Source organism: Populus euphratica, unplaced genomic scaffold, assembly GCF_000495115.2.
Source record: "Populus euphratica unplaced genomic scaffold, PopEup_1.0 scaffold18.1, whole genome shotgun sequence".
Classification (NCBI taxonomy): Eukaryota; Viridiplantae; Streptophyta; class Magnoliopsida; order Malpighiales; family Salicaceae; genus Populus; species Populus euphratica.
Genome location: NW_011499881.1, coordinates 172,914 through 198,706, shown reverse-complemented (window position 1 = coordinate 198,706; position 25,793 = coordinate 172,914). Strand labels below are relative to the sequence as shown.

The 25,793-nt window shown below is 34.0% G+C and overlaps 4 protein-coding genes across 7 annotated transcripts; all 4 read left to right on the top strand.

Moving 5' to 3' along the window:
• Window positions 1-1,405: 1,405 nt before the first annotated feature.
• On the top strand, window positions 1,406-7,108 carry LOC105129311 (probable LRR receptor-like serine/threonine-protein kinase At1g67720). 4 transcript variants are annotated; one of them, XM_011031301.1, is made up of 15 exons: window positions 1,410-1,964; window positions 2,245-2,782; window positions 2,924-3,435; window positions 3,590-3,722; window positions 4,132-4,203; window positions 4,280-4,348; window positions 4,483-4,554; window positions 4,726-4,794; window positions 4,967-5,139; window positions 5,233-5,486; window positions 5,650-5,776; window positions 5,874-5,939; window positions 6,027-6,213; window positions 6,299-6,431; window positions 6,575-7,108. In XM_011031301.1, exons 1-15 carry the CDS (start codon window positions 1,895-1,897, stop codon window positions 6,896-6,898), a joined length of 2,799 nt encoding a protein of 932 aa, XP_011029603.1. In that variant the 5' UTR covers window positions 1,410-1,894; the 3' UTR covers window positions 6,899-7,108. The 4 variants fall into 4 exon arrangements, 2 of the variants coding, with proteins under 2 accessions (XP_011029602.1, XP_011029603.1); XM_011031300.1 differs by having other exon boundaries at window positions 1,409-1,964; window positions 4,967-5,486; XR_843040.1 differs by lacking the exon at window positions 6,575-7,108 and having other exon boundaries at window positions 1,406-1,964; window positions 4,967-5,486; window positions 6,017-6,213; window positions 6,299-6,375.
• A 1,672-nt stretch (window positions 7,109-8,780) lies between these two features.
• On the top strand, window positions 8,781-11,074 carry LOC105129310 (uncharacterized). The gene is made up of 5 exons (XM_011031299.1): window positions 8,781-9,152; window positions 9,734-9,896; window positions 10,018-10,084; window positions 10,227-10,461; window positions 10,578-11,074. The coding sequence occupies exons 1-5, from the start codon at window positions 9,064-9,066 to the stop codon at window positions 10,786-10,788; spliced, it is 765 nt and encodes a 254-aa protein (XP_011029601.1). The 5' UTR covers window positions 8,781-9,063; the 3' UTR covers window positions 10,789-11,074.
• A 2,450-nt stretch (window positions 11,075-13,524) lies between these two features.
• LOC105129308 (CAAX amino terminal protease family protein) lies at window positions 13,525-17,195 on the top strand. The gene is made up of 8 exons (XM_011031298.1): window positions 13,525-13,712; window positions 13,832-13,902; window positions 13,999-14,271; window positions 14,671-14,731; window positions 15,734-15,858; window positions 16,157-16,219; window positions 16,321-16,445; window positions 16,796-17,195. The coding sequence occupies exons 1-8, from the start codon at window positions 13,634-13,636 to the stop codon at window positions 16,929-16,931; spliced, it is 933 nt and encodes a 310-aa protein (XP_011029600.1). The 5' UTR covers window positions 13,525-13,633; the 3' UTR covers window positions 16,932-17,195.
• A 907-nt stretch (window positions 17,196-18,102) lies between these two features.
• On the top strand, window positions 18,103-24,005 carry RGS1 (REGULATOR OF G-PROTEIN SIGNALING 1). The gene is made up of 11 exons (XM_011031297.1): window positions 18,103-18,507; window positions 19,027-19,147; window positions 19,268-19,331; window positions 19,464-19,548; window positions 19,782-19,855; window positions 20,058-20,249; window positions 21,233-21,321; window positions 21,447-21,685; window positions 22,000-22,124; window positions 23,122-23,243; window positions 23,341-24,005. Exons 1-11 carry the CDS (start codon window positions 18,407-18,409, stop codon window positions 23,545-23,547), a joined length of 1,419 nt encoding a protein of 472 aa, XP_011029599.1. The 5' UTR covers window positions 18,103-18,406; the 3' UTR covers window positions 23,548-24,005.
• Window positions 24,006-25,793: the final 1,788 nt, after the last annotated feature.

Sequence of the window (25,793 nt, the reverse complement as noted above, 5' to 3'; positions counted from 1 at the left end):
TAAACTATATTTTTATTTGGTATTGTGTTTTAAAAATATTTAAAAAAAAATTAAAATTTAAATTAATATATTTTTTAATTATTTTAATTATATTAATATTAAAAATAATTTTTTTAAATAAAAAATTATTTTAATATATTTTAAAATAAAAAACAATTATAATCATATTTCCCGAGACGCTTTTTATCTGCATTATTTTTCAAACTGGTATTTTGTAAATATTTGTAAAGTTAAAGACAAGTTGGTCCAAAGTGACCAAAAAAAGAAGAAGCAGATTTTGTGTTTCGCGAAAGCTAAAGTAAAGAAAATTATTAAATTCCTCAACAGTAAGAACATTATCCCCTTTTCTTTCGTCAAGGGTTGGTCCGTGCATGGCTGGTATTTGATTCCCAGTCCCCACGGGCCCTTTAAAGCTTAATAATTGTGTATCGAATCAATCTATGGATTATAGGATCAATATGGGTCAACATCTTATTATAATGATTTCATTTTATTACATAAAAAACGTCATTGATGTTGACTCAAATGGATTTGGCTCACTTTACTCTAAACTTGATTGTGTTAATCATAATTTAAGAATATAATAATAGTTATTTTTTAAAATATATTAAAATAATATATTTTTTTTATTTTATTTTTAAAAAAATTATTTTTTATTTTAGCATATTAAAACTATCCAAAAACATATAAAAAATTATTTTTTAAAAAAATTATTTTTTTATTAAATACATTCTTAAATATCTTTATTAAATGGATATTCTATCAGAATATTGGATATAACAAGAAAATTTTGAGACAATCATTATCTTTAGAGAGTTAATTACCCCACTATGTATGTTAACAATAAATATATATTCAAAAAAAATATATTTAAGATACAGTAAAACCTTGAAAGTTATAAATAATATTTTTTATAAGTTTTTTTAAAAAATTTATTTATTTATGAAAAGCATAAAGAAAGAGTTTGTAGAAAAACATAGGAAAAAAATAAATTTATTTATTTTTTAATACTTATAAAAAAATAAATTTATTTTTATTATAAAAAATAAAAAAATTGTTTCCAGTTATTCTTATTAATATCAAAGTGATATTTATAAGAACATTAATATTTTTTTAAATTAATATATTTGTGGAAATTTAAAAACACACCTGTACATACCAATATTTATAAAATTCAAGATAAAACCTTTTAGTCATATTAAAAAAAATAACTTCAGGAAATATTATGCATAATTAAATTTTTAAAAAATTAATAATTAAATTAAATTAATTCCAAAAATAAAAAATATTTATCTTTCATAATTCCAAATGTCTACTCTCTTTCTCCCTCTCTCTCTCTCGCTCACACGCAGTGTGTTTGTGTGTGAGAGTTGTGTGCGCGTGTGAGATGTGTGTGTGTGTGTGTGTGTGTGTGTGTGTGTGTGTGGGAGAGAGAGAGAGAGAGAGACAGAGCTTTCCCTTCAAATCTTCGTTACAACCCTACGGATTTCTCTGTGTTTGACATCATATTCAAGCTCTTATAACATATCCAAACTAAAAACAAAATTAAAAGGTTTTTCAACAGAAACAAACGTGTGTAGTAAAAGTTGGCGCTTCCTTTTCCACCCTGTAGGTTCAGCTTGAGTCACGCTCTTTCACAAAGGAAATAAAGCAGAACTTAAAATCTTTTGATTTGTTGGGAAAAAGAAGATTCCCAAGAGAAAAGAAGGCCATAACATCACACATTGCACAACCTCATCAATTAAAAAAAAAAAAGAGGTGAAAAGTAAGTACTAGGTTGTGGAAGAAAGATGTGTTAGATGCTCAGCTTAACAAACAGTTATGGGGTTCATCAATCACTTGAAGTTCTAACAAAAAATAGATCATAGGATTAGTTTTTGTCTCCCTTTCTTTAATGGCTCTGTATTCTCACTTTCTGGTTCTTTATCTGTTCTTTGTATCTTCTGTTATATGCCAAGTTACAGGTGAGTTCTTCTTGACTCTGCAACCTTATTGTTTATTTTAAGGATATTTTCTTTTCATTTTGTACACTGTGCTAGCTACGCTGTAACACAAAGATATAGATAACAACTTGTATTCTTGTTGGGATCTTAAGCATGTTTTCATTCTCTTGCGATGATAGCAGTAATAGCAATCTATTTCTTAAAGATTGGCGATGATCCCTTTCTCTTTTTGTGCTGTGAATCGGAGTTTGTAATATAGATGAAAATCCAAGAAATTAATATAACCAATTTCAAAATGCAGAATTTATCAGTATAGATTGTGGAGGCATAAGTAATTACACTGATCCAAGAACTGGACTGGCATGGGTTTCAGACAACGGTACAATCATGAAGTATGGAAAATCATCAGAAGCACAGGTTTCAAATGGAAATACACAGTATCAAAGACGGCGAGACTTTCCTTTAGACAGCAACAAGTACTGTTACACTCTAGGTACCAAAGAGAGAAGGCGGTATCTTGTCCGTGCCACTTTTCAATACGGAAGTTCGGAAAATGAAGATGCCTACCCCAAATTTGATCTCTACTTGGACACAACTAAGTGGTCGACTATGGTAGTATTGGATGCTTCAAGAGTGTATGTTAAGGAAATGATTATAAGGGCTCCTTCAAGTTCAATTGATGTGTGCATATGCTGTGCTACAACTGGTTCTCCCTTCATATCCACTCTGGAATTGCGACCCTTCAACCTTTCAATGTATGCCACTGATTTTGAGGATAATTTCTTCTTAGAGGTAGCAGCTAGAGTAAATTTTGGTGCTTTAAGCAAGGATGCCATAAGGTTAGCTGATTTCCAATTGTTGCAGAAAGATAACATGGAATTAATTGAGCACTTCATTAATTAGCTTTCCACTCCTCCATTAAATCTAGTTCTTGTGCAACATGGAAAGATGTCAAAATGTAAAACATTTGCCTCTCTCAGGTACCCGGATGATCCGTATGACAGAATTTGGGGTTCAGATCTCGAGAAAAGGCAAAACTACCTTGTAGGGGTGGCCCGTGGCACAGTTAAAATCAATACATCGAAGTACGTAGACACTAGGACTAGAGAATACCCTCCAGTTAAAGTAATGCAAACAGCTGTTGTTGGCACTGAAGAGATGCTAAGCTATAGATTGAATCTTGAAGATTTCCCTGCAAATGCCCGAGCTTATGCATATTTTGCCGAAATTGAAGACTTGGGAGCCAATGAGACTCGGAAATTCAAATTAAAGCAACCTTACTTATCTGACTACAGCAATGCAGTGGTAAATATAGCAGAAAATGCCAATGGAAGCTACACTCTTTATGAACCCAGCTACATGAATGTGTCTCTGGATTTTGTTCTTTCATTCTCTTTTGTCAAGACCCAAGATTCTACACTAGGACCACTCTTAAATGCGATTGAGATTAGTAAATACCTAAAGATTGAACCAAAGACTGACAGCAAAGATGGTAAGCCTACAACCTCAGCCTATTACTAATCCTAAAAACCATCTGTACGCAGGGTTCCAAATCATTATGTTTTGCTTAATTTTTCCTAGTAGTATGAGAAAGAACGTGCTTGACCAATATTAGCTGTATGAATAATTAAAACTTTAATTGCCAGTGACTGTTCTCAATGCCCTTCGCTTTCTGTCTGCTGAAAGTGCTTGGGCAAATGAACAAGGCGATCCTTGTGTTCCTGCTCACTGGGAATGGGTGAATTGCTCCTCAACCTCACCACCAAGAATCACAAAAATGTAACCTCTTCTTACTTAGTTAATTCCAGATCATTTTCATATATTTCATTCTGGACACTGCATTTTGGCATTTTAGACTTAGTGTTTGAAAAACGCTAGTAGTTGCAGTTGTTATGGATACTCATTACTCCATTCATATCTATTCATTGATTTGTCAACTAGAGTACTTGCTTTGCCATGCTTAACTGAATGCTACAGTTATGAATTCAAAGAAACAATAAATTCATCATGCCATGGAAATTCATTTGCTATACTTGATCTAAAAGCTCATAGAACAGCCAATGCCGCAATATTAAAAGGTGTTGCTAACTTGCAATGGACTCCATAAACTTTTCCACATAATTAAGTAGTTAATGTTTCGGACTTTCTAAGATCCTTATAAGAGTGACTCTGCTGACCTGCTGAACAGTGCATTGTCAGGAAAGAACCTGAAAGGAGAGATTCCACCTGAGATTAACAACATGGAGCAATTGACAGAGTTGTAAGTGATGTTGTGCAATAGTTGAGTTGTACTACTTCATATTATGATCCATCTTAATCCTTTTCTTTTTTCTTAGGTGGTTGGATGGTAACTTCCTTACAGGGCCTATCCCTGGCATAAGCAATCTCGTTAATTTGAAAATTGTGTAAGCTTTGAAATTCATGCTTTACATTCCATCAGTCTATCCTAAAACTGCAGTTTCTACTAGTGCATGTTTCTGCAAATTTAGATGTAGAACAACTGACTAGTCCTTGCCTGCTTTATTCAATGGTCATCCAGGCATCTGGAGAACAACAAACTGAATGGTCCATTGCCCAAGTACCTTGGCAGTTTGCCTAAATTACAGGCACTGTAAGTAGCACTCTTGATTTATTTAACTGTCTCTATACACTATATATGATGATTCACACTTCACCAGACTCTTGATTGCAATATGAAGTACACTTAATCTTTTGATCCTAGCGGTAATGCTTCCATGACACTGCTATGATACTCATTAACTGTGAAGTGCCCTTGTGACAGGTACATACAGAACAACTCCTTTAGTGGGGAAATACCTTCAGAATTTTTAACTGGAAAAGTTATCTTTAAGTGAGTATTTCGAATTGTTTTATGCCATCGCTTACCCCTTGGCTTATATGATGATAAAAGATGTGCCTAGCTTTTGTTCCATAGGAAACTGGTATAGAGAATAAGATACAAGAACCATCAAATCGTATGCCTCAGAACATTTATAAAGAGCTACGATATTATTCTCTTGCAGTTATGAACATAATCCTGGGCTACACAAAGAGGCAAGAAAAAAGATGCACTCGAAGTTGATAGTTGGATTTTCGATTGGCATACTTGCAGGTCTATTAGTTGTTGTGATAGGAAGTTTACTATTCTTGCGTAATCTTCAAAGAAAGACATCTCATAAAAAAAGTGAAGTCCAAGGTCTGTATATACACACACACACACACACCTCAGTTATCTTCATGTTGCATAGAAAATTTTTGTGCATTTCTCAAGTATTCTTGAGTCTGTCAGGTAATTCTTTGCGTGCAAGTGCCAAGCCTTCGAATGCGTATTCTGTAGCACGGGGTTGGCATATAATGGGTGAAGGAGTTTCATACTATATTCCGCTCCCTGAGCTTGAAGAAGCTACCAAGAATTTTTCCAAGAAAATAGGCAGAGGAAGTTTTGGGACTGTCTACTATGGGCAAATGAAAGACGGAAAAGAAGTGGCAGTTAAGATAATGACTGACTCGTCCACTCATCTGACGCAGCAGTTTGTGACTGAGGTAACTTTATGTTCACCCCACATAATTTGTTTGAGTTAGAGATTTGAAACTTTGAAGGTTTAAAGAACAGGAAACTTAGTTAGCATAAGATCAGACCAAGAAATGAAGCAACCATAATGAACTTCAAAGGGCTGGTTAATTAGCTACATTAACGTACCTGCAGGTTGCCCTCTTGTCAAGAATTCATCATAGGAACTTGGTTCCTCTGCTTGGATATTGTGAAGAAGAACATCAGCGTATTCTGGTTTATGAATACATGCACAATGGAACTTTGCGTGATCACATTCATGGTTTGCAATCTGCACATTACAATTGCTTTATTTTCCACCCTTCTGTTTCTTTATTAGAAACATTTCCATTTAAATCAATGAGATGACCTTCTAATAGGTCCTGTCAACCAGAAGCACTTGGATTGGCTAGCTCGTTTGCAGATCGCAGAGGATGCAGCAAAAGGTTAATATTGAACTTCTGGTTTGTTTATGATGCATTAGTATTTGGTTTACAAGTTCACAATATAAACTCATATTTAGATGTTTGTAGGACTTGAATACTTGCACACCGGATGCAACCCCGGTATCATACACCGAGATGTTAAAACAAGCAACATTCTCCTGGACATCAATATGAGAGCAAAAGTGTCAGATTTTGGGCTCTCAAGGCAAGCTGAAGAAGATTTAACCCATGTATCAAGTGTGGCGCGAGGAACAATCGGGTACCTGGATCCGGAGTAAGCCACCTTCATCAGTTGTGCATACCCATCATTCTCTACTACTTCTGCTCGTGCTTCACCAATCGTGTAACTGCTTCTTCAGGTACTATGCAAATCAGCAATTGACTGAAAAAAGTGATGTCTACAGCTTTGGAGTAGTTCTCTTAGAATTGGTATCAGGAAAAAAACCTGTCTCAATAGAAGATTTTGGTTCTGAATTGAACATTGTTCATTGGGTATGCACTTCTTGCTATCACCATTCTCTTCAAAGGCATATAGTCATCTTTCTTGAATTGAAGCCCATATATTTCTATTATGCTCACTACATATGAAATCAAATCAAGGCTTAATCATCCTCGTGAGCTGCTATCTTCTGCAGGCAAGGTCCTTGATTCGTAAAGGAGATGTGATGAGCATTGTAGATCCTGTTCTAATTGGAAATGTCAAGATTGAGTCCATTTGGAGGATTGCTGAAGTTGCAATCCAATGCGTAGAACAACGAGCAGTTTCTCGGCCAAGGATGCATGAAATAATTTTGGCTATACAAGAAGCTAACAAGATTGAAAAAGGAACTGATGGCAGCCAAAAACTACAATCTGCTAGTTCAAAGGCACAATCTTCCCGGAAAACATTACTCACAAGCTTTCTTGAGATTGAGAGCCCTGACCAATCTAATGGTTGCCTTGTCCCAGCAGCCAGATAGTTTTCTTTCCATCAGCCTTCGCCTATCTGTAACATATACTCTATCTGTAACATATACTCTTACACCATATCCACTCTTCTTTTTTCATATTTTAATCTGAATTAAACTGATACAATAGAATTTAAAAGTGAGAGGTTGTGAACTTTGACCAGAGAAAAAAGAAAAAGCAATTGAGAGGTGCCTGCCCTACAAAAACACTAACTTTCCTATTTAATACCGTGATGTTCTGGAAGAGGTAATAAGTGTCTTGCCCTACCAGACAGCTAGAGAGAGGGTGAGGTGCCCCAAGCAGAATTTTCTGACTCTTACAGACGTGTCTGTTTATGCGGTGGGATTTTAAAAAATAATAATATATTTTTTTTTATAAATTTATTTTTTTTTTGTTTCAGTATGCTGATGTTAAAAATAAATTTTAAAAAAAAATAAAATATATATTATCTAAATATATTTTTAAATAAAATATTTAGTATTTTGATGTTAAAAATAAATTTAAAAAAAAATTAAAATATATATTATCTGAATATATTTTTAAATAAAATATATTTTAAAAACAATAATTTTTATAATATCAAACACTATTTTTTATTAGGAATTCAGGCGCAGGTAACATGCAACCTGTGTTCCTAAAACAAAAACATTAATTAATTAATGTTTCTATTTTAGAAACGTGATTTGAAGCTCAACCGCACAAATCCAATTGATGCTTTTGATTTAGGAATATGGTTTGCATTGCGGGCATGATCACACCACGACTACGTTCCTAAACTAAAAGCATCAATTAATGCTTTTGGTTCAGAAAGGCATGTTATACCATTTTTTTTAATTAATTATTTTATGAGATTTTAAATTGTTTTGATGTATTGAAAATGTTTTTGGTTTGGAAAGGCATGTTATATCAATTTTTTCTGTAAATTAATTTTTTACTTGTTTTTAAATTGTTTTGAAGTAAAGAATAAATTATAAAAAACAAAAATAAATATTATTTTAATATAATTTTAAATAAAAAATATTTTAAAAAACAATTTATAACATACTCTTCAACAAGAAGTTAATGGAGTTGACCTTGTCCTAAGGCTTGGATTCCACGTTTTAGGTGGTGTTTGTGTGAATAACTCCATATAGTCTTTTATTATTTTATCTCATCCACTGAATATTATATTGTTTAAGAAGAGGACTAAACAGGGTTTTCATCGTCTTAAAGCCACCATATATTATATCATATCATATTATATTATATTATATAGATATGCTTCGACGTCTTCATATATTAAGGGATTTCTATTCTATGATTAAAAATCAGGCTGCCACCAAATCCACAGGGCAATAAAAAAGCCAACTCAAACAATTATTTTTTAATTACCCAACTTAAGTAATAATAGGCAGTTTACCTAAAAAATACTCTATCAAGAATCTCTACCAAATCTTGTTATTAACTTCTTGTAAGGGTATTTGATTGTAGAGTGAGAATTTAGCATGTTTATTTTCGGATTTTAAAAATATTTTTTTAAAAAATTAATTTTATAATTTTTTATTTACTTTAAATTAATATATTTTTTCAAATTATTTTAATGTACTAATATCAAAAATAATTTTAAGAAAATAAAAAAATATTATTAATATTTATTTTAATAAAAAAATATTTTAAAAAATATAATCACGAAACAAGTTATACAATTACACCTCTTTTTATCTTATAAAAATAATATTTGTAAATTGTTTTTATTAAAATTCTCATATTTCCGTGAGAAGCAAGGAAAAAACCCCATAGTTTTGTTAATAATTTATCTACAAAAATAGCATAAAATCCAAAAGTGCAGAAGGGGAAAGAGGAGAGAGGAAAGGCAGGGCTATAAAGAAATAATAAAAGGGAAGGCAACAGCTAAAAGCAAAAGATTAGATAAGAACAAAAGAAAAGGGGAAGGAGAGCATCGTCAACAAACGAACAAGACGCAGCCACCCACCACATCAGAATTATACATACGTATTCTCTGACCATAAAAAAACCAAGGGTTGTCAGTGTCAAAGCCGCCCCGAGAAAGCAAGCTAGAGGCACATACCCTATCCCTTCTGCTTTTTAGCTACTCTCTCTCTCTGTTGTTTTTTATTGCTTAACACACCTGCAAACCTAGTTGAGCTTGTTTTGTTCGGCTTTGAGTTTGAGAAAGATGGAGATGATGCATTATCAGTTGAGCAACTCATCTTACCAAGACTCCCTCAAGGTCTTGGAGGCTGACATCCAGCATGCCAATGCTTTGTGAGTCATTTGATTTTCTTTTTTCTTTCCAACTCCTCTTTTGATCACATGGGTTGTTTTTGTTTTTTGTAGTTGGGATTTTAAGAATCCCTTGTTATGATCAGCAACAACAACAAAAGTTCGTTTTGAAATGATACGAGGAAAAAGAGGATAGGGATTTTTTTCTTCTTGTTTTCTATGGTCATTTTTTAGTTTGTACCAAGCAATTGGCAGATTTTGTGAATTTGTAGATGGATGTTTTCTAGTGGGAGTTTATGTTTCAGTTTTATTTGTTCAACAAAAAAAAGACTGCAATATCCATGTACACACATAAATAATGGATTTTGGTGCTGGTATTGCTATGTCTGCCTACTCAATTGCGGCTAAAGCGAGCTGCTTTGGCTAAAATTTCATGCAATTCCAAGTGCTAAGAGGTGGAGATAGTTGGGATTCCCTCTCTCTTTATGCCTGCTCTCTGTTTTCAGGGAAAAAAAAATGGTTATAAGTTTTGTTCTTTTTCTAGTGACCAGTGTTGTCTAAATATTGATAGCGTGACTGAGTCTTGCTAATTTTGTTACACGATGTGAATGATGGTGTACCAGGGCTGCTGCAATTCCAAGGGGCAAGGATGGAGCGCGTCTGCAGATGAAATTAGTTTACAATCGCTGGGCACCTCTCCTTTTCTTTTTGCTACAACGGATAGATTGTTCATGCATTTGCCTGCTCCCTAGATATCTAAATTTCTTTCATGTACTTTTATATAAGGTCAATTCTCCTTTTGGTCCGTTGATTCTAAAAAGATAGTTTGCCGAAGTTTCCAATTCTTTCATCCTGCTCTGTATATTTGGGGCAAATTTTTATGTGTTTGCTCTTTAATATCGTGCAGGTATATAGCGATGGTAGACCTAGCCTATCTAAGCACGGAAGGAAAGCAACAATTCGGGAATTCTATGGTATGTAAATTATGTAAGATTGTTTTGTTTGGCATTTCTTGATTTATAGACCATAGATATAAATGCACTGCAACTAATTCCCCACCATTCTGATTTTATGTTTTTATTTGACTTTGTTTCATTTCATGAAATCGAGCAACAGGTGTTATATCACCATCTCTTCAACGGCTTCATAGTAACTTAGAAGAGTTGGAAGATGTCAAGGGAGAGAATTCTGGCATGGAGAGTTTGTGCAAAAATAAGGTGGAAGGAGATAACAAGCTTGCCAATATTGATTTAGAGAGGGAAGATGAATGTGGAATTTGTTTGGAGCCCTGCACCAAAATGGTCTTGCCTAACTGTTGTCATGCAATGTGCATCAAATGCTACCGCAACTGGTAACTACAAGCCTTGAAATCTTGATGCAATACCAACACCCTTTTCCAATGTGAGTGCTTGATATTGAAGAGGGTTGCCATTAATTTCACTTGTATGGTTTTTTGTATAATTGCAGGAACACAAGATCAGAGTCCTGCCCATTTTGCCGTGGCAGCTTAAAGAGAGTTAACTCGGAAGACCTATGGGTTCTCACTTGTAACAATGAAGTTGTTGACACAAAAGCGGTTTCCAAAGAGGATTTGTCACGCTTCTATCTCTACGTCAATAGCTTGCCAAAAGATTATCACGATTCCCTTTTCTTAATGTATTACGAGTACCTAATATGAATTGAAAGTAAATAAGAAGAATGATGTATAGAGGGGAGATGCTGGCCTCCAAATGTACATAGAGACCGGTAAGAACTATTGGCCCTGATTCTTACACAAAATGATCGATCCCATCTTTTGTTGAGTTCTTGGAAGTCAGCATCCTCGTAATTAATATAAATCTCTAAATATGTGAATTTGAGATCCATTTTTGGATCATGTGGAAGCACATTTTTGCTTACTTATCAGCAGTACCCAGTTGTATTTCTCCTTTTGAACAGTCATAATGACATCATTAGAAAACATACACCTGAGGTTGTCTTCATTTCACGTTTGTCCTACCATGCCATATGCTATGTTTCTTATAATGAAAAAGGATGTTAGAGTAGAATTTGTGCATATAGTTTTCATCTTGTTTACCACTCTTAAATCACTTGGGCTGTGTTTGTGAGCAGAGATGGATGAAAAGGGGGAGGAGAAATGCTAGATAAGTTATCATCCATTTAGTTGTTTGACAACAAGAGAGGGGAAGGATGTAAATAGATCCTTCCAACCAAAAGCATTGAAAAGTACTAAAGAACGGGAAGGATGAGAGTCAATTATTAGAAATTATAATTGAGGAAGGATAATCAGTGGATCTTTTAGTTAAAGTAATTTAATTCATTATCCATGATCATATAAAAAGTCTATAAGGATTGTGACTGGTTATAGGCGATGCTTGTAATTGTAGTAGTAGCAAGTTGTGATCGGTAATAATTAATACTTGTAAAATATTTATTTTGATGGATGTGGAAGCTATCTTATGATAAAATTAGTAACTTTATAAATAAAAAATTAGTAATTTTGTAAATAGAAAAAATATGATAATATTATAGATAGATAGATTTTGAAAATATATATATATATATAATATTAAGAAGGAAGAGGTTGTGTTTATTTTTATGATATTTTAAATTATATTTTATTTAAATTAATAATTATTAGGTTAATGTAAAGTACTGAGAGATCTGTATAATTGTTTGTCAAAAAAAAAAAGCAATTATTGGGCATGGACATTCCAAGATATTTTTGTACCATAATGTTACATAGTTTTATTGCTTTCTAAGATGGAATCGTGCGAGAATTTCTTCAGCTTGTCACCGTCCATTTCCATGTCTGGCCATTTCCATGTTGCTTTCCGAGTAAGTGATTGTCACCCTCTCCTCCCAGCCGATGAACTTGCCTCATTAAATTGTGTATGATGTGCTGGTATAAAAAACAGAAAGTATTTTTAAAGGCTATCCCCAGGCACCACAAAGTTCAAATTTGGAAGCCAATCTAATGATATTAAAGATTATATGATTTCATTTATTTAGGAAAATAGAAATTAAAATCACATCAATTTGTAGGATAAATGGCTTTATTTGCCAGGCTAATTTACCATATATCCACACGTTTTTAATTGCATTTGTTATATATTTGTATAATATTTAATTCTACAATATATCTTTTTGTCAAGTTTTTCATCTAAATCTATGCAATTGTTTTTTTATTCCAAGAGCTCCATTGGTTATATAAGGATATTATTGAAAAATTGCTCACAATGTTCTAAAAATTGAAAATAAAAAACTTCTCAACCATTTAAATTTTAAGAAATAATTATTTTTCTGGAAAATTAAAATTATATCCTTCTAAAGCTCAAATGAATCTTGGAATGAATGGTGAATGATACATTTCTATAAACCTGGATGGAAGGACTTAATTAAAAAAAAAATTAGGAAATTAGATGTTATAAAATAAAGATATAAATATAATAAATGCAATAGATAAGAGAAATTTATCTTAATTATTTATCTTTAAGAAATTCCTTTATTTATATTTAAATTTTATAATTCCACGTATTAAAAATATCAAAAATACATTGAGAAATGATCGTTTGTACACTAAAACAATAGAAAATCAGAGAACGGCACCGTCTCGATCTATTTTATAAAACGCTCCGTCTTTCAACACTTCCGGGCTGGACCAAAAAACCACCAAATTTTGGGTTTGAGTGGGAAATATTTGTCTACTTCGCACCTAACGAAACCATCAGCAACAGCAAACAAATCACCGTCAATTCCACAACTCAAATCCTGCTCCGTTTCATTTTGTTTCTTGTTCAAATTCCCAAATCAATTCCTTCCCATTCTTCAATAATTTAATTTAATTAGCAGATCATCATATTATTAAAAATTTAGTTAAATTAATTATATGTTATCATATTTGATTGAATTAATTTTTTTAAATCAATCAAAATAAGTTTAATACTATTATTTAAGACATGATATATATAGATTATCAAAACATTTGGTAATGCAGATATGTTTGGTAATGAATTTTAATTTATTTTTTGTTAAAATTTATTTTTTTGTTTTAAATTATTTTTTTATTTTTAATATATTGATATAAAAAATAAATTTTAAAAAATAAAAATTATTATTTTAATATTTTCTCAAATAAAAATTATTTTAAAAATAATAATTATTGCATTTCTACGTATCTTGTATGTATAGATTGTATCTCCTTTTTAAATGATTTGTGTGTATTTTTCTACAATTAAATTAAAAAATTTTATTTTTTAAATATTTCTTAATAATTTTAATTTTAATATATTAATATAGAATGTTTAAAAAATATTACTATAATACATAGCCCGGCTGGACACTAAAATGATTAGTGAAAATTGATGACCATCCACGTGGCGAAAGGACAAAATTTAGTGCAGAAAAAGAAATGGACGGAGAACGAAAAAACAAATGACCGGAGCTGTAATGGTTTTGATTTTCAAGGTTTCTTCCAATTCTCTATAGGTCATCAAAATTGAAGTTGGAGGCCATCAACTACCATGGCTTTGCTTACTAATACCTCAGCTAATATCTACTCTGTAACCAACCACGTATCATGGTCAAATTCTACCTTCATGGGTTAGTCTTTCTTCTCTCTCTCTCTCTTTCTCTCTTTCATTGATTCCAGAATATAGTCACTGACACTGAGAGCTTAGTAAAGCTGTTCTTGCTTTTCTCTTAAACATAACTATAACTAGGTGGGAAGTTCACTGCCCTCTATCTAATTGATTCTTGTCAGTTATTGCAGTTACCTGCCAAATCACCTAGCGTAAGATACTCACTTTTCCCCTTTCTTTTTAGGAATTGTTATGCGGGTTGTCTTATCTTTTTGAGACTGAAAATAATTTATTTATTTATTTTTCAGGGCGATAAGTTTCGCACAAGGACTTTTGCGAGACGGAAATCAGTGAAAAAATGGACAAGGGATGAGCGGTCACAAAATGGTATAGCTCTGGAAAGTACTGAGAAGGGTTTAGAAGAAGAGAGAGTAGTGTTATCAGATAAGTCTTCTTTAGACGATAATTCTGTGGAGCCTGTGCAAAGTACACTAAACAATATCGCTTCAAGAAGTGATGTGCTTCAGGCATGCACTGTCACTTCTGCGTTGATAGCTGCTTTGGGTATATTAATTCGACAGGCAAGGCTTTACTTTACTTTCTTGCATACTTGCTCAGGAACATCTGGATGAAATCTTTTCAGAGTTATTCTCTTTTGTTGATCTTGTCTCTTGTTGTATAGAAACTAATGGACTTGACTTTCCCATCTTTCCTTGTCTATGATACACAATGCTTAGTGTTTCTGATCATGTGATTAAGTTGTAGAGCTTAGATTGATATCATTAACATCCATATGCACAATTTTTATTGCTTGACAGCATGAATAATCTGCACATTATTTGGTGATCCCTGATTTTAATTTCCAGGTGTCTCATGTCGCATCAGTGGAAGGATCATTAACATCCATATGCACAATTTTTATTGCTTGACATCATGAATAATCTGCACATTATTTGGTGATCCCTGATTTTAATTTCCAGGTGTCTCATGTCGCATCAATGGAAGGACTGCCAATCCTCGACTGCTCTACAGAAGTCTCATGTATAAATTTTCATGTTTTGCCTCTTTGATTTTCCAGTTGGTTGTTCATAAAATTGTTTTCATTATTTTAACCTTGTTTCTTGTGCAAATAGAAATAAAGTGAACATTTAGTATTTGGCTGGACACTAGAAATATGATAAAGTAAAAAGTTGATTTGCCCTCCATTATCATCCACATTTGTTGGATATGCCGGTTGGATTTTATGATTAAATTAAGGACTTCTCGATGAGAACTATCCGCATCTAGATTTACATTAAAACGCTGGAATGATCCCACTTATTCCTGCAACATGGACCAGGAACCAGGAAGACAACCCATTACCTCATGGCATGGACCAAGATGGGAGTCCTCTCTGTCTCTCTGAGGGACACTGAACCTGAACTCAATGTTCATAGTACTCTCTTCTTTTATTGGTCTAGGTGTAGATGGCTATGCTAGATGTCCGAGTCACATTTTCATCCATGTAGATGGAGCTATGACAAAGAATGCAGCCCAAGCAAAAATTTATCAGTCAAAGAAGATGGATACAACTCATCATAGTTAAGGTTAAAGCTTCATTGGGTGGTGTGTAGTTTTTGACGAGATTGAAGATTCTTGCCCAAATTTAAATGTCGTCTCATGGCCATGTTCAAGGAAAACGTTTATCATCATAATTTTCATAATTTTGTATCCTATAGAACTTATGATCAATCTTCGCTGATGTTTTGGTTTTTTTCCCTGATAGTATTGTAATCCAAAAATAATTCACTCTGAATCTGGTAAATGTCCCTATCCAAATACATGGCAAAATGGCTGCTAGTTGATGATGGATAATTTCAATCTGAAGTGCTATCCAGATGTCTTTGTTTTTATTCTCTGCCTGCTGTTATTCTGTTGACCAAATACAAAGTTATATGTCTGCGTGTATACTATTTATTGAGTACTTTAAAGAGGGTTTTTTTTTTTTTCCTTCTTTATGAACCATACTTAAAAGAGTTTCTCATCTTTACTTTCTCTTTACAGTTGGTATTGAGATGTGGCATCTTGAGTTGATTACAGGATTGGTCATACTGATTTCATCATGCAGATACTCGCTACTGAAGACATGGCCAGATTTTGCTGAATCAACAGAAGCAGCCAATCAGCAGGTACTCTACTCAATTTTCTGATTCAATCTCTAATTTAATCTATTATCATCTCTATCACTGTCTACAGAAAGTCATCTAGTTAGAATTAAATGTGGAATGATTTGAAATTTGTTTACGTAAGTTCTATCTTTCAATATTCTCTTCTTTTTTTTTTTTTTTTTTTTTTTTTTTTTTTTTTTTTTTTTTATGGTTCAGCTACTGAGTTGGACCTTCTTAGTTTTTCCAACTACCTCTAAATGCTAGAAATTTTTGTCGCTGAAAGCCCTCACCAGTCTTTACTTCTTTATTTTCCATGCAGGTCCTTACATCACTTCAACCTTTGGATTACTTAGTTGTTTCATTCTTGCCGGGAGTTACTGAGGTAAGTGAATGTATAATCTCAGGTCTCTAAAACATGCATGTATAATCTCTTTCTCAGAAAAACCAAGATAAATTTTTTATGTGAATTCATGGATTGCCTAGGAACTTCTTTTCCGAGGTGCGCTGCTACCACTCTTTGGAATGGATTGGAAGAGTGTGCTTCTAGCTGCCACCATATTTGGTGTTCTACATTTGGGAAACGGTCGAAAGTACTCCTTTGCTGTCTGGTATTCACTTCTACAGTTTGTTAACTGGAATTACATGTCTATCCTGTCCATGCTACATTTATTATGCGCTTTGACCTGCTCAAGCTCTTTTTCATTTTATTCTATGGCTAAATGGAAGGTTTTAATTCCATTTCTCATTTAGACCAATAATGAATCAGTAATCACTTTTTATGCCCCAATATTCCATTAGGTACACATCAACTTCTCAAAGTCTATGAATACTATATTTGAAGAACATTCCTGAATCTCTGTTTTCTATTTCCATATTCGTCAGTTAATTTACAGCTGGTTTATCAGAACGACAGTTACCTTTACGTAAAATCATAGTTCTATTGTTTAACTTCTTTCAGGGCAACCTTTGTTGGATTTGTCTATGGCTATGCTACCATTGTATCCTCAAGCTTGGTCGTACCAATGGCTTCTCATGCACTGAACAATCTAGCCAGTGGGCTTCTGTGGCGACACACATCAAAGCCAGCAAAATAGAAATCAGATGATCATTTTTTTATTACCTGTTTTACAACATGAACACTACCTCATATGACCAGTTAAAAACACGACTGCAAAGGGATCCACATACAGGTATACGCTATATCCTAGCCTAATATGGCTTCAGTATGCTGCGTAGTTCTTTTGCCGAGTACATACATGTGCAGCCATCGTAATATGAATGAGTTGTAGATTGTGAACAGTGTCTCTGTTTATCCAGCGTGATTATCTCTCCAAAGAGGCATAGTGATCCTTTTCTTCCTTTCTAGTTTGAAATCTTGAACACAAAACTCCAGTCTCTCAAGTCCAAGCTATAAGCACATCATCAAAATATAGTATGGTTGCACAGCAATGAGAATCCCAAAGTCAGGAGATGGAAAGACGCAGAACAGCAAGAGTTCCAAGTTTCCCAAGATCAGAGTAGAGTAAATCCAAAACGATATTGTTTGGGATTTAAAAAAAAAAAAAATCTTCAACGACATCGTGGTTTATCGTTTTCCCTAGAATAAATAAGAAAAAAGAAACAACTCTTTATGAATGTCCTTCCCTGAAATAACCATGGCTGCCATTCCTTTTCTTCCTCCTCATTTTCTTCCTTCTACTCTCTCTCCACCAGCGAATCACAATGGCTGGCACCACTCTCTAACCCACAAAACCGACCACCTCCAAAGCGCCGCCATTTCCTCTCCCTTTTCCCTTCCTTCCTTTTTCTTGTCATTATTAAATTATCCAATAGAGAAAAACACCAACAGCATGCTTTTACTAGGGAAGCGTCCATGATTGGTCCGAGGATGAAATAAATCGACAAAGCTTTCATTGTCAGGCACAAGTGCAATTCATTTTTCCATGAATTTCAGTAACATTAGTAGCGATAGGAGCTGACATGACAAACACATCTTCAAACAAAAAGCTACTGTTGAGATTATCGGATATGTATTTTGACTAGTTTTGGAGTTCCTTTTGGTTTAGTTTTCGGGATGCTGAGAGTATGATAGCTACAGTTTTTTATAAGTATATTTTTATTTGAAAATAAATCAATAAATTTACTTTATATTTTTTTAATCAAATATATTTTTCTTCTTTCTATATTTATACTTTCTATAACGAGAAACTAATAAAGATAAGATTTATTAACAATGAACAACCTTACTATTCATTAAATAAACAAGAACTAAGTAAAGATAAATTTAAAAATAAATAGAAGATTGAGTACAAATAAAAATGAGAAAGCAAGTTAATACCAAATTATGAGTAAAGGAACTTTGAAAGCTTCAAACCAAGACGTGAGAAATGGAGAATTTTTGTAGTATAATTAACTTTGAAAAAGGTCAAGCTAAAACAGCGGCCTTTTGAACGTTTTAAGGTCGACGAGTCAAAAACAGGACAGCATGTAAAAAGGTTTACTCCTAAATTCCTAAGAAAGATTGAGATTTGTCTGTCTGTGTAATTGAATCTGAAAAAAACAAAAGCAGATGATGAAAGAAGAAGTTAATGGGAGTCGAAGCTGTGCTGTGCAAGGAGGTTGCCCCTCCGATTACATAGCTATTTCCATAGCCATCCTCGTCTTCTTCTTGTTAGTACCCACTCCACACCTTCTCCTTCTTTCTTTCTTTCTTTCTTTATATTCTCTATATATTAATTGATTCTTCCTTCCGTTTTCATTATTATTTGATATGGTTTTGGACGGTATAATTTTGTTATCATTGGACTGCAAATTATTTACAAAAATTGATAATTTTGTCTCTTGTCTGTTTTCTTGAATATGGGGTCTTCTTTTTTGTGATTCTCACCTGTTTGATGCTTCGCCTCAATGAAATAGAGTTTGATAACAGGAAGGATGCCAGGATTTTACCCTATCTCCCCAGTTGCCACTTTGAATCAATTAGAGATTACATAGAGTATTGTTACTGATTGGTAATTAGTGAATCAATACGATTAATGAGAGAGGACTTCATCACTAACATTATGGTTTCTACCGGGTGATTAGAGATATGATCAACCGTGCCAGATTAACGTCAAGAATGTTGTGGGTCATGATAATGGTTTTGTTCTCCTTTACTGAGTTTTTTTTCCCCTTCATAATTATTTCCAGGCTTCTTTCAAGGTTACTTTTTCCCTTTTTGATCCACAAGATCCCTCGTACTAATGGCAGTGGCTTCTGGATTCCAGTTATTCAAGTGTTTGGCAGCTTTAACCTTTTGTTATCAATTGTGGTAGGCTACAGGTTTTCATATGTTTCTTTTATGTTTTCAGCGCTTTCATTCAGTGAAGTCTGTTTTATGGGCATTTTAGCATTGCAACCCATATTAAGCTGTTTTTCTCCTTTTACGCAGATGTCTATCAATTTCCTGAAATTTGAAAAGAGTCACTGGTGGCAGTCTTGCTATGTTTGGGCAGGTTGCCCCCTTCTTTTGATTCTATTAACATCAGTCATGCTGTTTCCTCACTTTGTCATTCACATCTGCTTTTTTGAGTGAACGCATATTTCTTAATACAAACAAGATTCTCTGAAATATCTTCTGCTTTCAGTTTGGATTGAAGGTCCTCTTGGATTTGGTTTGCTACTGAGTTGCCGAATAGCCCAAGCTTTCCAACTGCATCATATATTTGTCAAGTAAGTCCAAAGTGCATATGTACTAATTGAAATTGGAGCGGTGGACTTTGTGAATCATCCATCGATAGCCATCTAGCTACACCTAATTGATCTAACCATTTGGCAACTAGTTCACTCTTTTATAATCTGCAGTTTTCCACTGGACTTGTTTCATTTTTCAGATTATATTTCTTAATCCCTGTGGCATTTAGTTGTTTTCCCTATTCTATAATTATTTGGTATTGATCTTGCAGGAGGCAATTACCACCAATTAGATCTTATTTTTTTCTTCCTCTGATTCTCTTGCCATGGGTTGCCGGAGCTGCATGTAAGTGTTCCTTGAACATGGATCATGTTACATATTTGAAAGTCCAATTTGTCAAGTTCAACTTACTGCATAGAGATTTAAGTGGCATTTGTTTTCCCTCTTAAGAGCAGTACATTTCCAAATGAGGTCATTGATTGTTCTACTGTAGACCCTCTGCTGCAATTTCTTTTTTCTTACAAGAAGGCTGTCTTGTTATTTGTAGTCGTCCATGTGAAGAGACCTTTGAATGATCGGTGCCACATGGGGACTCATTGGATTGTTCCAGTCGTGTGCTTTCACACAATATATGTTGCTGCTCTGGTTGGATTAACATGGGCAATTCGGCATATAGAGTTCAGGTTTAATGAACTCAAAGACTTATGGCAGGGGATACTTGTTTCGTCTTTATCTATTGGTAAGACTTTTGTCTGAGACTCCTAGGTCTATGTAGTGCACTGTAATTGGGATTTCTTTCTCTACAAACTTTCATTTTGCCCTGCATAAGGCAAGAAGTCCCATAATCCGAGAACCAATCGCCTAGTGGAAATGAAAGTCATTTGATGATGGACAATATTTTGACATGATTAAGCTTGGTCATGATCTTTATGTTTTATCTGTTTTCCAAGGAACCAAATCCACCTATGGTATTTCATGGGTTGATATACCATAAGCTCATTTAGCTTTGTCTTGCTTCCTTGGGAAGGCCATTGTACACCCCAAAAGTTACATTTTCAAGTTTGCTTGTGTTAGCTCTCATAGGCATCACTGGCTCTTTACCAAGGGTCATAAACTTTCTAGAGCAATTTATTAAAACCAACATGGTGTCAGAATCTATTTGTTTAAAAAGCTCTTTTGTTCAAATCTCATGATCTATTGTGTCTAGCAGATGCAACAATATAAAACTCTACAGTTGCGCTTAGATTCCTTGTTGTGGTCCATGTGATAGTGGCCTGAATCTAATTCAAGATTAATGTGTAGGACCTGCATGTTTTTGGGTTGTCCGCTGGGCTTAGTCATGGGACTGAAAAGCAGCTACAAATTCGTTGGTTTCTTTTATGGGACTGCTACTGTTGAAGGCCTAGGTCTGCAAGAAGTACATAAAATCTGGAATGGATTATACAGGGCTTTAATATAATGTTAACAAAAATAAATAGATACTGGATGAAAGGACCACACTAAAATTCAACCAGAATTGAAAATTGAGTAGTTGATATGTTATTCATATATGATAATGATTGAGTAATTGCTTGAACAATTAATCCAAAGGGTAATAAGACATTGAGATATTGGTCAAATTACCAACTAATTGTAAGCTGCTTGTCAAAGCAGTATATGGATGATCAGTTTGACCTCTCTCCGTGGTCTTTCCTTTTAATTTCTACTCTTTTCTACTTACAGGGATATGGTTTGCTGCTTATATTTCAAATGAAATTCGGGATGACATCTGGTGGCTCCAAGTTGCCTCCAGAATTTTGCTTTTGATAACAGTATGTTTCTGTTGTCTGGATCTTTCTCTATTTCTATTTACTGGTGGCATCACTGGTTGATTTGATTCAAGTAGTTAGTTTTCTGCTTATGTGTATTGCTAACATTCCTCAGGTATGCTCCACAGGCAAGTGTACTGGTTCTGGTTTTCTTCTCTATATCAAGTTCACAGCCTTTGCTCTCACAAATTAGCTTGAGGAAAAGAGAACCTTTAGAATTTCAAACAATGGGTCAAGCTCTGGGTATACCTGATAGTGGACTGCTATTGCAAATAGATTCTGTTCCGGTCATAGATCCTAACGAACCACTCGACAAGCTTCTTCTCAACAAAAGATTCCGCCAGTCTTTTATGGCATTTGCTGACAGGTATTTTGTGCTTCCTAATCATTTAGTGAAACCTTTTTCTGGGGAAATGATTTAGATGTAGAGATTTATAACCAGAAAATTTAGTTTCTGAGATTGTTTCATTTGCAAACTTAAATTCTCAATTCCCAGAAGCTTCATAATATTTCTTGATCTAACTTAAATTTCTGATTCCCAAAAGCTTTTGCATCCCTAATAATGTTTTTCTGCAACTATTGAAGCAATTTGAAGAAAAAATGAATTTATTTTGGCAAAACAATAATAATCTTGAGTTGAAAGTTTACTCTCTATATTTTCACTTCTCATCTTAACTGCAGCTGCTTGGCGGGGGAGAGCGTGCATTTCTATAATGAAGTGCATGAACATGATAAAATTCCTGTAGATGACCCTGTAAGAAGGATCTACATGGCACGACATATTATTGAGAAGTATATTGTTGCAGGTTTGTGATGCATATAGGAAATTTGTGCTACGTTTCACCTATTACATTCATTTGCATGCATTCAGGAACTTTAATTATTTCCGCTCAATCTTCACCAACAAAAACAACTTGGTGATATGGCCTCTTCTTGGATATCTTAGTTTAGAGGTGCCAACAATTTCAACCAGTTTTGTTGATTGGGCAGCTGAGGATGTCAAAAAAATGCAAATTGGTGTTTTACACGCTGTTTGCTGGCTCTTGACATGTTTATACATCTTTGCATATAAGTAAAACTGGTAATCCAATGTCGGTATGTGCTCCTTTGCTAGTAACAATCCACATATCAGTGCACATTTCCCTTTGCAAATCAGAAACTAGAAAATCCCAATTACAGATGAGAGTCCATGTTCTAACCAGATGTTCCAATATATATTGTTTTTTTATTAAAAAAAAGTTGGTGTCACGATGATGTACCCTAGGTTTTTTTTGTAAAAAAATAAAAAATAAAATGAAAAGGAAATAATTCTTAGGAGTAGTGGCAAGGGAACAGCTCGGCTAGAGAAGCAAGAAATCAACTGGGATTTTGAGAGATGGTGTTCCTTTGGAATCCACCAGAAACTGTTGAGAAAAATCAAAATTTAATCTGGAGATGAACGAAGAAATAACATTCAGATTACAATTGCAAATAAGACACGGTTTCCAGCTCATCAGTGATCAGTCTCATCTATTCATCAGGAGGGGTGATAGCCACCTAGCCTCTATTAATATTCTAAGGAATATTGTACAGTTAACCTTATTTTAGTCCAAGGAATATCAAGATAAAACTTCCCTGTTATTTAATCAGTCTACTGTGATAAGGAAAACCTGGATAGTCATGCTAAAATTTGTACTTGAATTGCCTTAAGATTTTTGCTCCAATGGAAAATCTATTTCTGGTAAGCTTTTTGGCTTTGTGGTGCACATAAGCATGGAGAGCGTGCTGTTATCTGATAGGTTTCCTGATTCTGGTATTATACAGGTGCATCAATGGAGGTGAACATATCTTATCGAACACGACAAGAAATACTGACCACCACCAATTTGGCACACCCTGATTTGTTTAATAATGCACTAAATGAACTGATGCAGTTGATGAAGACGGTAGGTGGCTTACTGTTGTTTCTACAGATGTTATTTATATATATCACTATGGAAGCATATCTGAAGTATACTGTTTTTCCCTTTTAAATTCTTGAAGAACTTGGCAAAGGATTACTGGTCATCCATGTTTTTCATCAAGTTCAAAGAGGCCAATATGAGATTCAATGGCCATGAGCAGGAATCGATGGCAGTTTGGAACTTCTCTCCTCGATTGAGTTCAGTGCGTGGTGCTGATGATCCATTCCACCAAGAACATGTTTTAAAGGGCTTCGGCTGTGATAATCGTGACTTGGATATACATTGATCGAAGAACACAAAAGTGCTTAAACTGGTGCACTTCGCATATGTTCCAGGATGCATTATACTGAGTGGTCCATAATCAATGGTCTGCAAATGGATAGGAATCCCCATATGCCCACAAAAAGACAACTAGGGTAGGTGAGCTAATATTGAGGTGGGAAATCAATTTATGCACTCGAGTTGTACAGATTAGGAATCCATCACATATTGCAAGGATCATACTTCTAACTGTAGCGTTCAAGGCTGTATGAGGTCAGAATGCATTACTTGAGCCAGCGCAAGCCCGAACTTGCATCAGATTTGAACAGTGACATCATGGAATCTAGATATAGCTCATTACCGAAACCTTCCTCTTTATTTGTTTACTTTGGTTCTCTCCCATCAGTCTCTTCTATATTTATGATCTTGTCTCGACACACTCCCTCTTCAATGTGCACGATGATGATTCGTCAACTTTGACAAGTGAATATTCGACCAACGTTACATTCAGCTCCCTATTCAATGAGACACCTACCTCCTCAAAAATGATTGTTAGCTGTCGTGAGATTCCAAATGTGGAGCTGCATCAAACACGAGTGAACCTCCGGGTTTCCTTGGAAACCCTTTGCCTTTCTGAATCGGTGTGGCCTGAGAATGTGGATCAAAGATTCAAGACAGTGGGGCTGGATTTAGTGACGGATTAACTACTTAAATTTAGGTAGCCTAAAGCCAATAAGGGAATTGCTTCTAGGGAGTGACAGTGATTGATCAGTGGTTTCTTTATCAGAGCAGAGGAGAGGAGAGGAAAGGAAAAATTACGTGACTATAGGTTCTGTAATGATAATCGGGACGATTTCTACGCTAGCCTAGGAATCATTCACACTTTCTGGTGTGGCCACATGCACATTAAACGGTAGTTGCAGGTTTAGATTATTGCACGTTGCCACGGAAATAGATGTAGATTGGAGCTCACTTGGCACCATCAACTGGCATCAGACGAGGGCAAAGTACCTTGCCAGCTGATTAAAGCCAAGCTCCTAACGAGTTCAACTGCAGCCCTTTTTTGAGTATATAGGGTAACTTGTACAAAATTATTGTCTGTGCCTTGAGTCTGATACTGTAAAAACTGGTCCAAATTTTCTGTAGTCTAACCGTATTCTGTCCATGATGGACAGCGCAAAATGTATTTTGAACCCGTTGTTACTTGTTACTAAATCTGCTTAAAAACAAAATCAGACACCTATCATGTAAAATGTGTTTTTTGAACCCGTTGTTACTTGTTACTAACTCTGCTTGAAAACAAAATCAGACACTGACACGACTAAAAGATTGATGTTAGGTGATTCCAAGCAGATCTCCTCTTCAAAAACTAGCTTCTAAGAACCTGGCTTTGGTATTCAGCTCATCGATCTCCCTCTGAAAAGCTAGCTTTTCCTCACACCTCCAACGGTCTCTTCCACAATGGATGTTGAATAACCCAACAAAATGTAAATAAATCCAGGCATTGTTGTTAAAATTAGAATTAACTTGTAAATTTATATGATTTTATGAGTCAATATGTATATAATATAAAAAATTAAATTAAAATTTAAAGTTTAGTAAAATCAAATTTAAACTCGATTCGATTTTATAAATTTATTAAATTTGTGATATGAATCAAGTCAAATTAAAATTAAATCTTAAAATGTTTGTTGATCAATTTTATAAGATTGAGCAGATTTTTCAAACCATATATTAGACAGAACTGAAATTTTATAGAGAAATGTTAAAAAAATAAAAATATATTATGGTAAATTTTCAAGTCAAATGAAGTTCAAAAACATAATATTTCAGAGGGCCAAAATTAATAGATAAATCTTGTTAAATATATCAAACTAGACCTTTAAATCTTGTCAAATATATCAAACTAGACCTTTGTGTACTATTTGAAACATATCCGGAGTTATTAGTGGAATTTTATTGCGATTAAAGTTGAGATAAAAACTAAATATCTGAAGTTTTCTAACTATATACCATATGCCCAATAATTCAATTAGACGAGGGAGAATAATGTATTTGAAATCAGGACTCAAATCTATTAAAAATATACGAAAATTAAAGATTTGAATTACATAGAATAATTGTTTTTAATATGAAGAATTTTTTATTATTTTATTTTATTTATTTATTTTTGAATAATTATTTTTAATTTAAATTTTTTCTAGCATGTTAAACATTGTTTAAAGGTTTATTTTATTATTGAATTTATGTTAGTTAATTACTAATTTAGGT

Excerpts from the sequence above, each read along its gene's own strand:
- RGS1 (XM_011031297.1), top strand. The coding sequence starts at position 18,407 with ATGATGAAAGAAGAAGTTAATGGGAGTCGAAGCTGTGCTGTGCAAGGA. Across the intron at positions 19,856-20,057 it reads ATGGGTTGCCGGAGCTGCAT|TCGTCCATGTGAAGAGACCT; the intron begins GTAAGTGTTCCT and ends TGTTATTTGTAG. Across the intron at positions 23,244-23,340 it reads TGATGCAGTTGATGAAGACG|AACTTGGCAAAGGATTACTG; the intron begins GTAGGTGGCTTA and ends AAATTCTTGAAG.
- LOC105129310 (XM_011031299.1), top strand. The coding sequence starts at position 9,064 with ATGGAGATGATGCATTATCAGTTGAGCAACTCATCTTACCAAGACTCC. Across the intron at positions 9,897-10,017 it reads TTCATGTACTTTTATATAAG|GTATATAGCGATGGTAGACC; the intron begins GTCAATTCTCCT and ends AATATCGTGCAG. Across the intron at positions 10,462-10,577 it reads ATCAAATGCTACCGCAACTG|GAACACAAGATCAGAGTCCT; the intron begins GTAACTACAAGC and ends GTATAATTGCAG.
- LOC105129311 (XM_011031300.1), top strand. The coding sequence starts at position 1,895 with ATGGCTCTGTATTCTCACTTTCTGGTTCTTTATCTGTTCTTTGTATCT. Across the intron at positions 4,204-4,279 it reads ATGGAGCAATTGACAGAGTT|GTGGTTGGATGGTAACTTCC; the intron begins GTAAGTGATGTT and ends CTTTTTTCTTAG. Across the intron at positions 6,432-6,574 it reads AATTGAACATTGTTCATTGG|GCAAGGTCCTTGATTCGTAA; the intron begins GTATGCACTTCT and ends TATCTTCTGCAG.
- LOC105129308 (XM_011031298.1), top strand. The coding sequence starts at position 13,634 with ATGGCTTTGCTTACTAATACCTCAGCTAATATCTACTCTGTAACCAAC. Across the intron at positions 13,903-13,998 it reads TACCTGCCAAATCACCTAGC|GGCGATAAGTTTCGCACAAG; the intron begins GTAAGATACTCA and ends TTTATTTTTCAG. Across the intron at positions 16,220-16,320 it reads TCTTGCCGGGAGTTACTGAG|GAACTTCTTTTCCGAGGTGC; the intron begins GTAAGTGAATGT and ends TGGATTGCCTAG.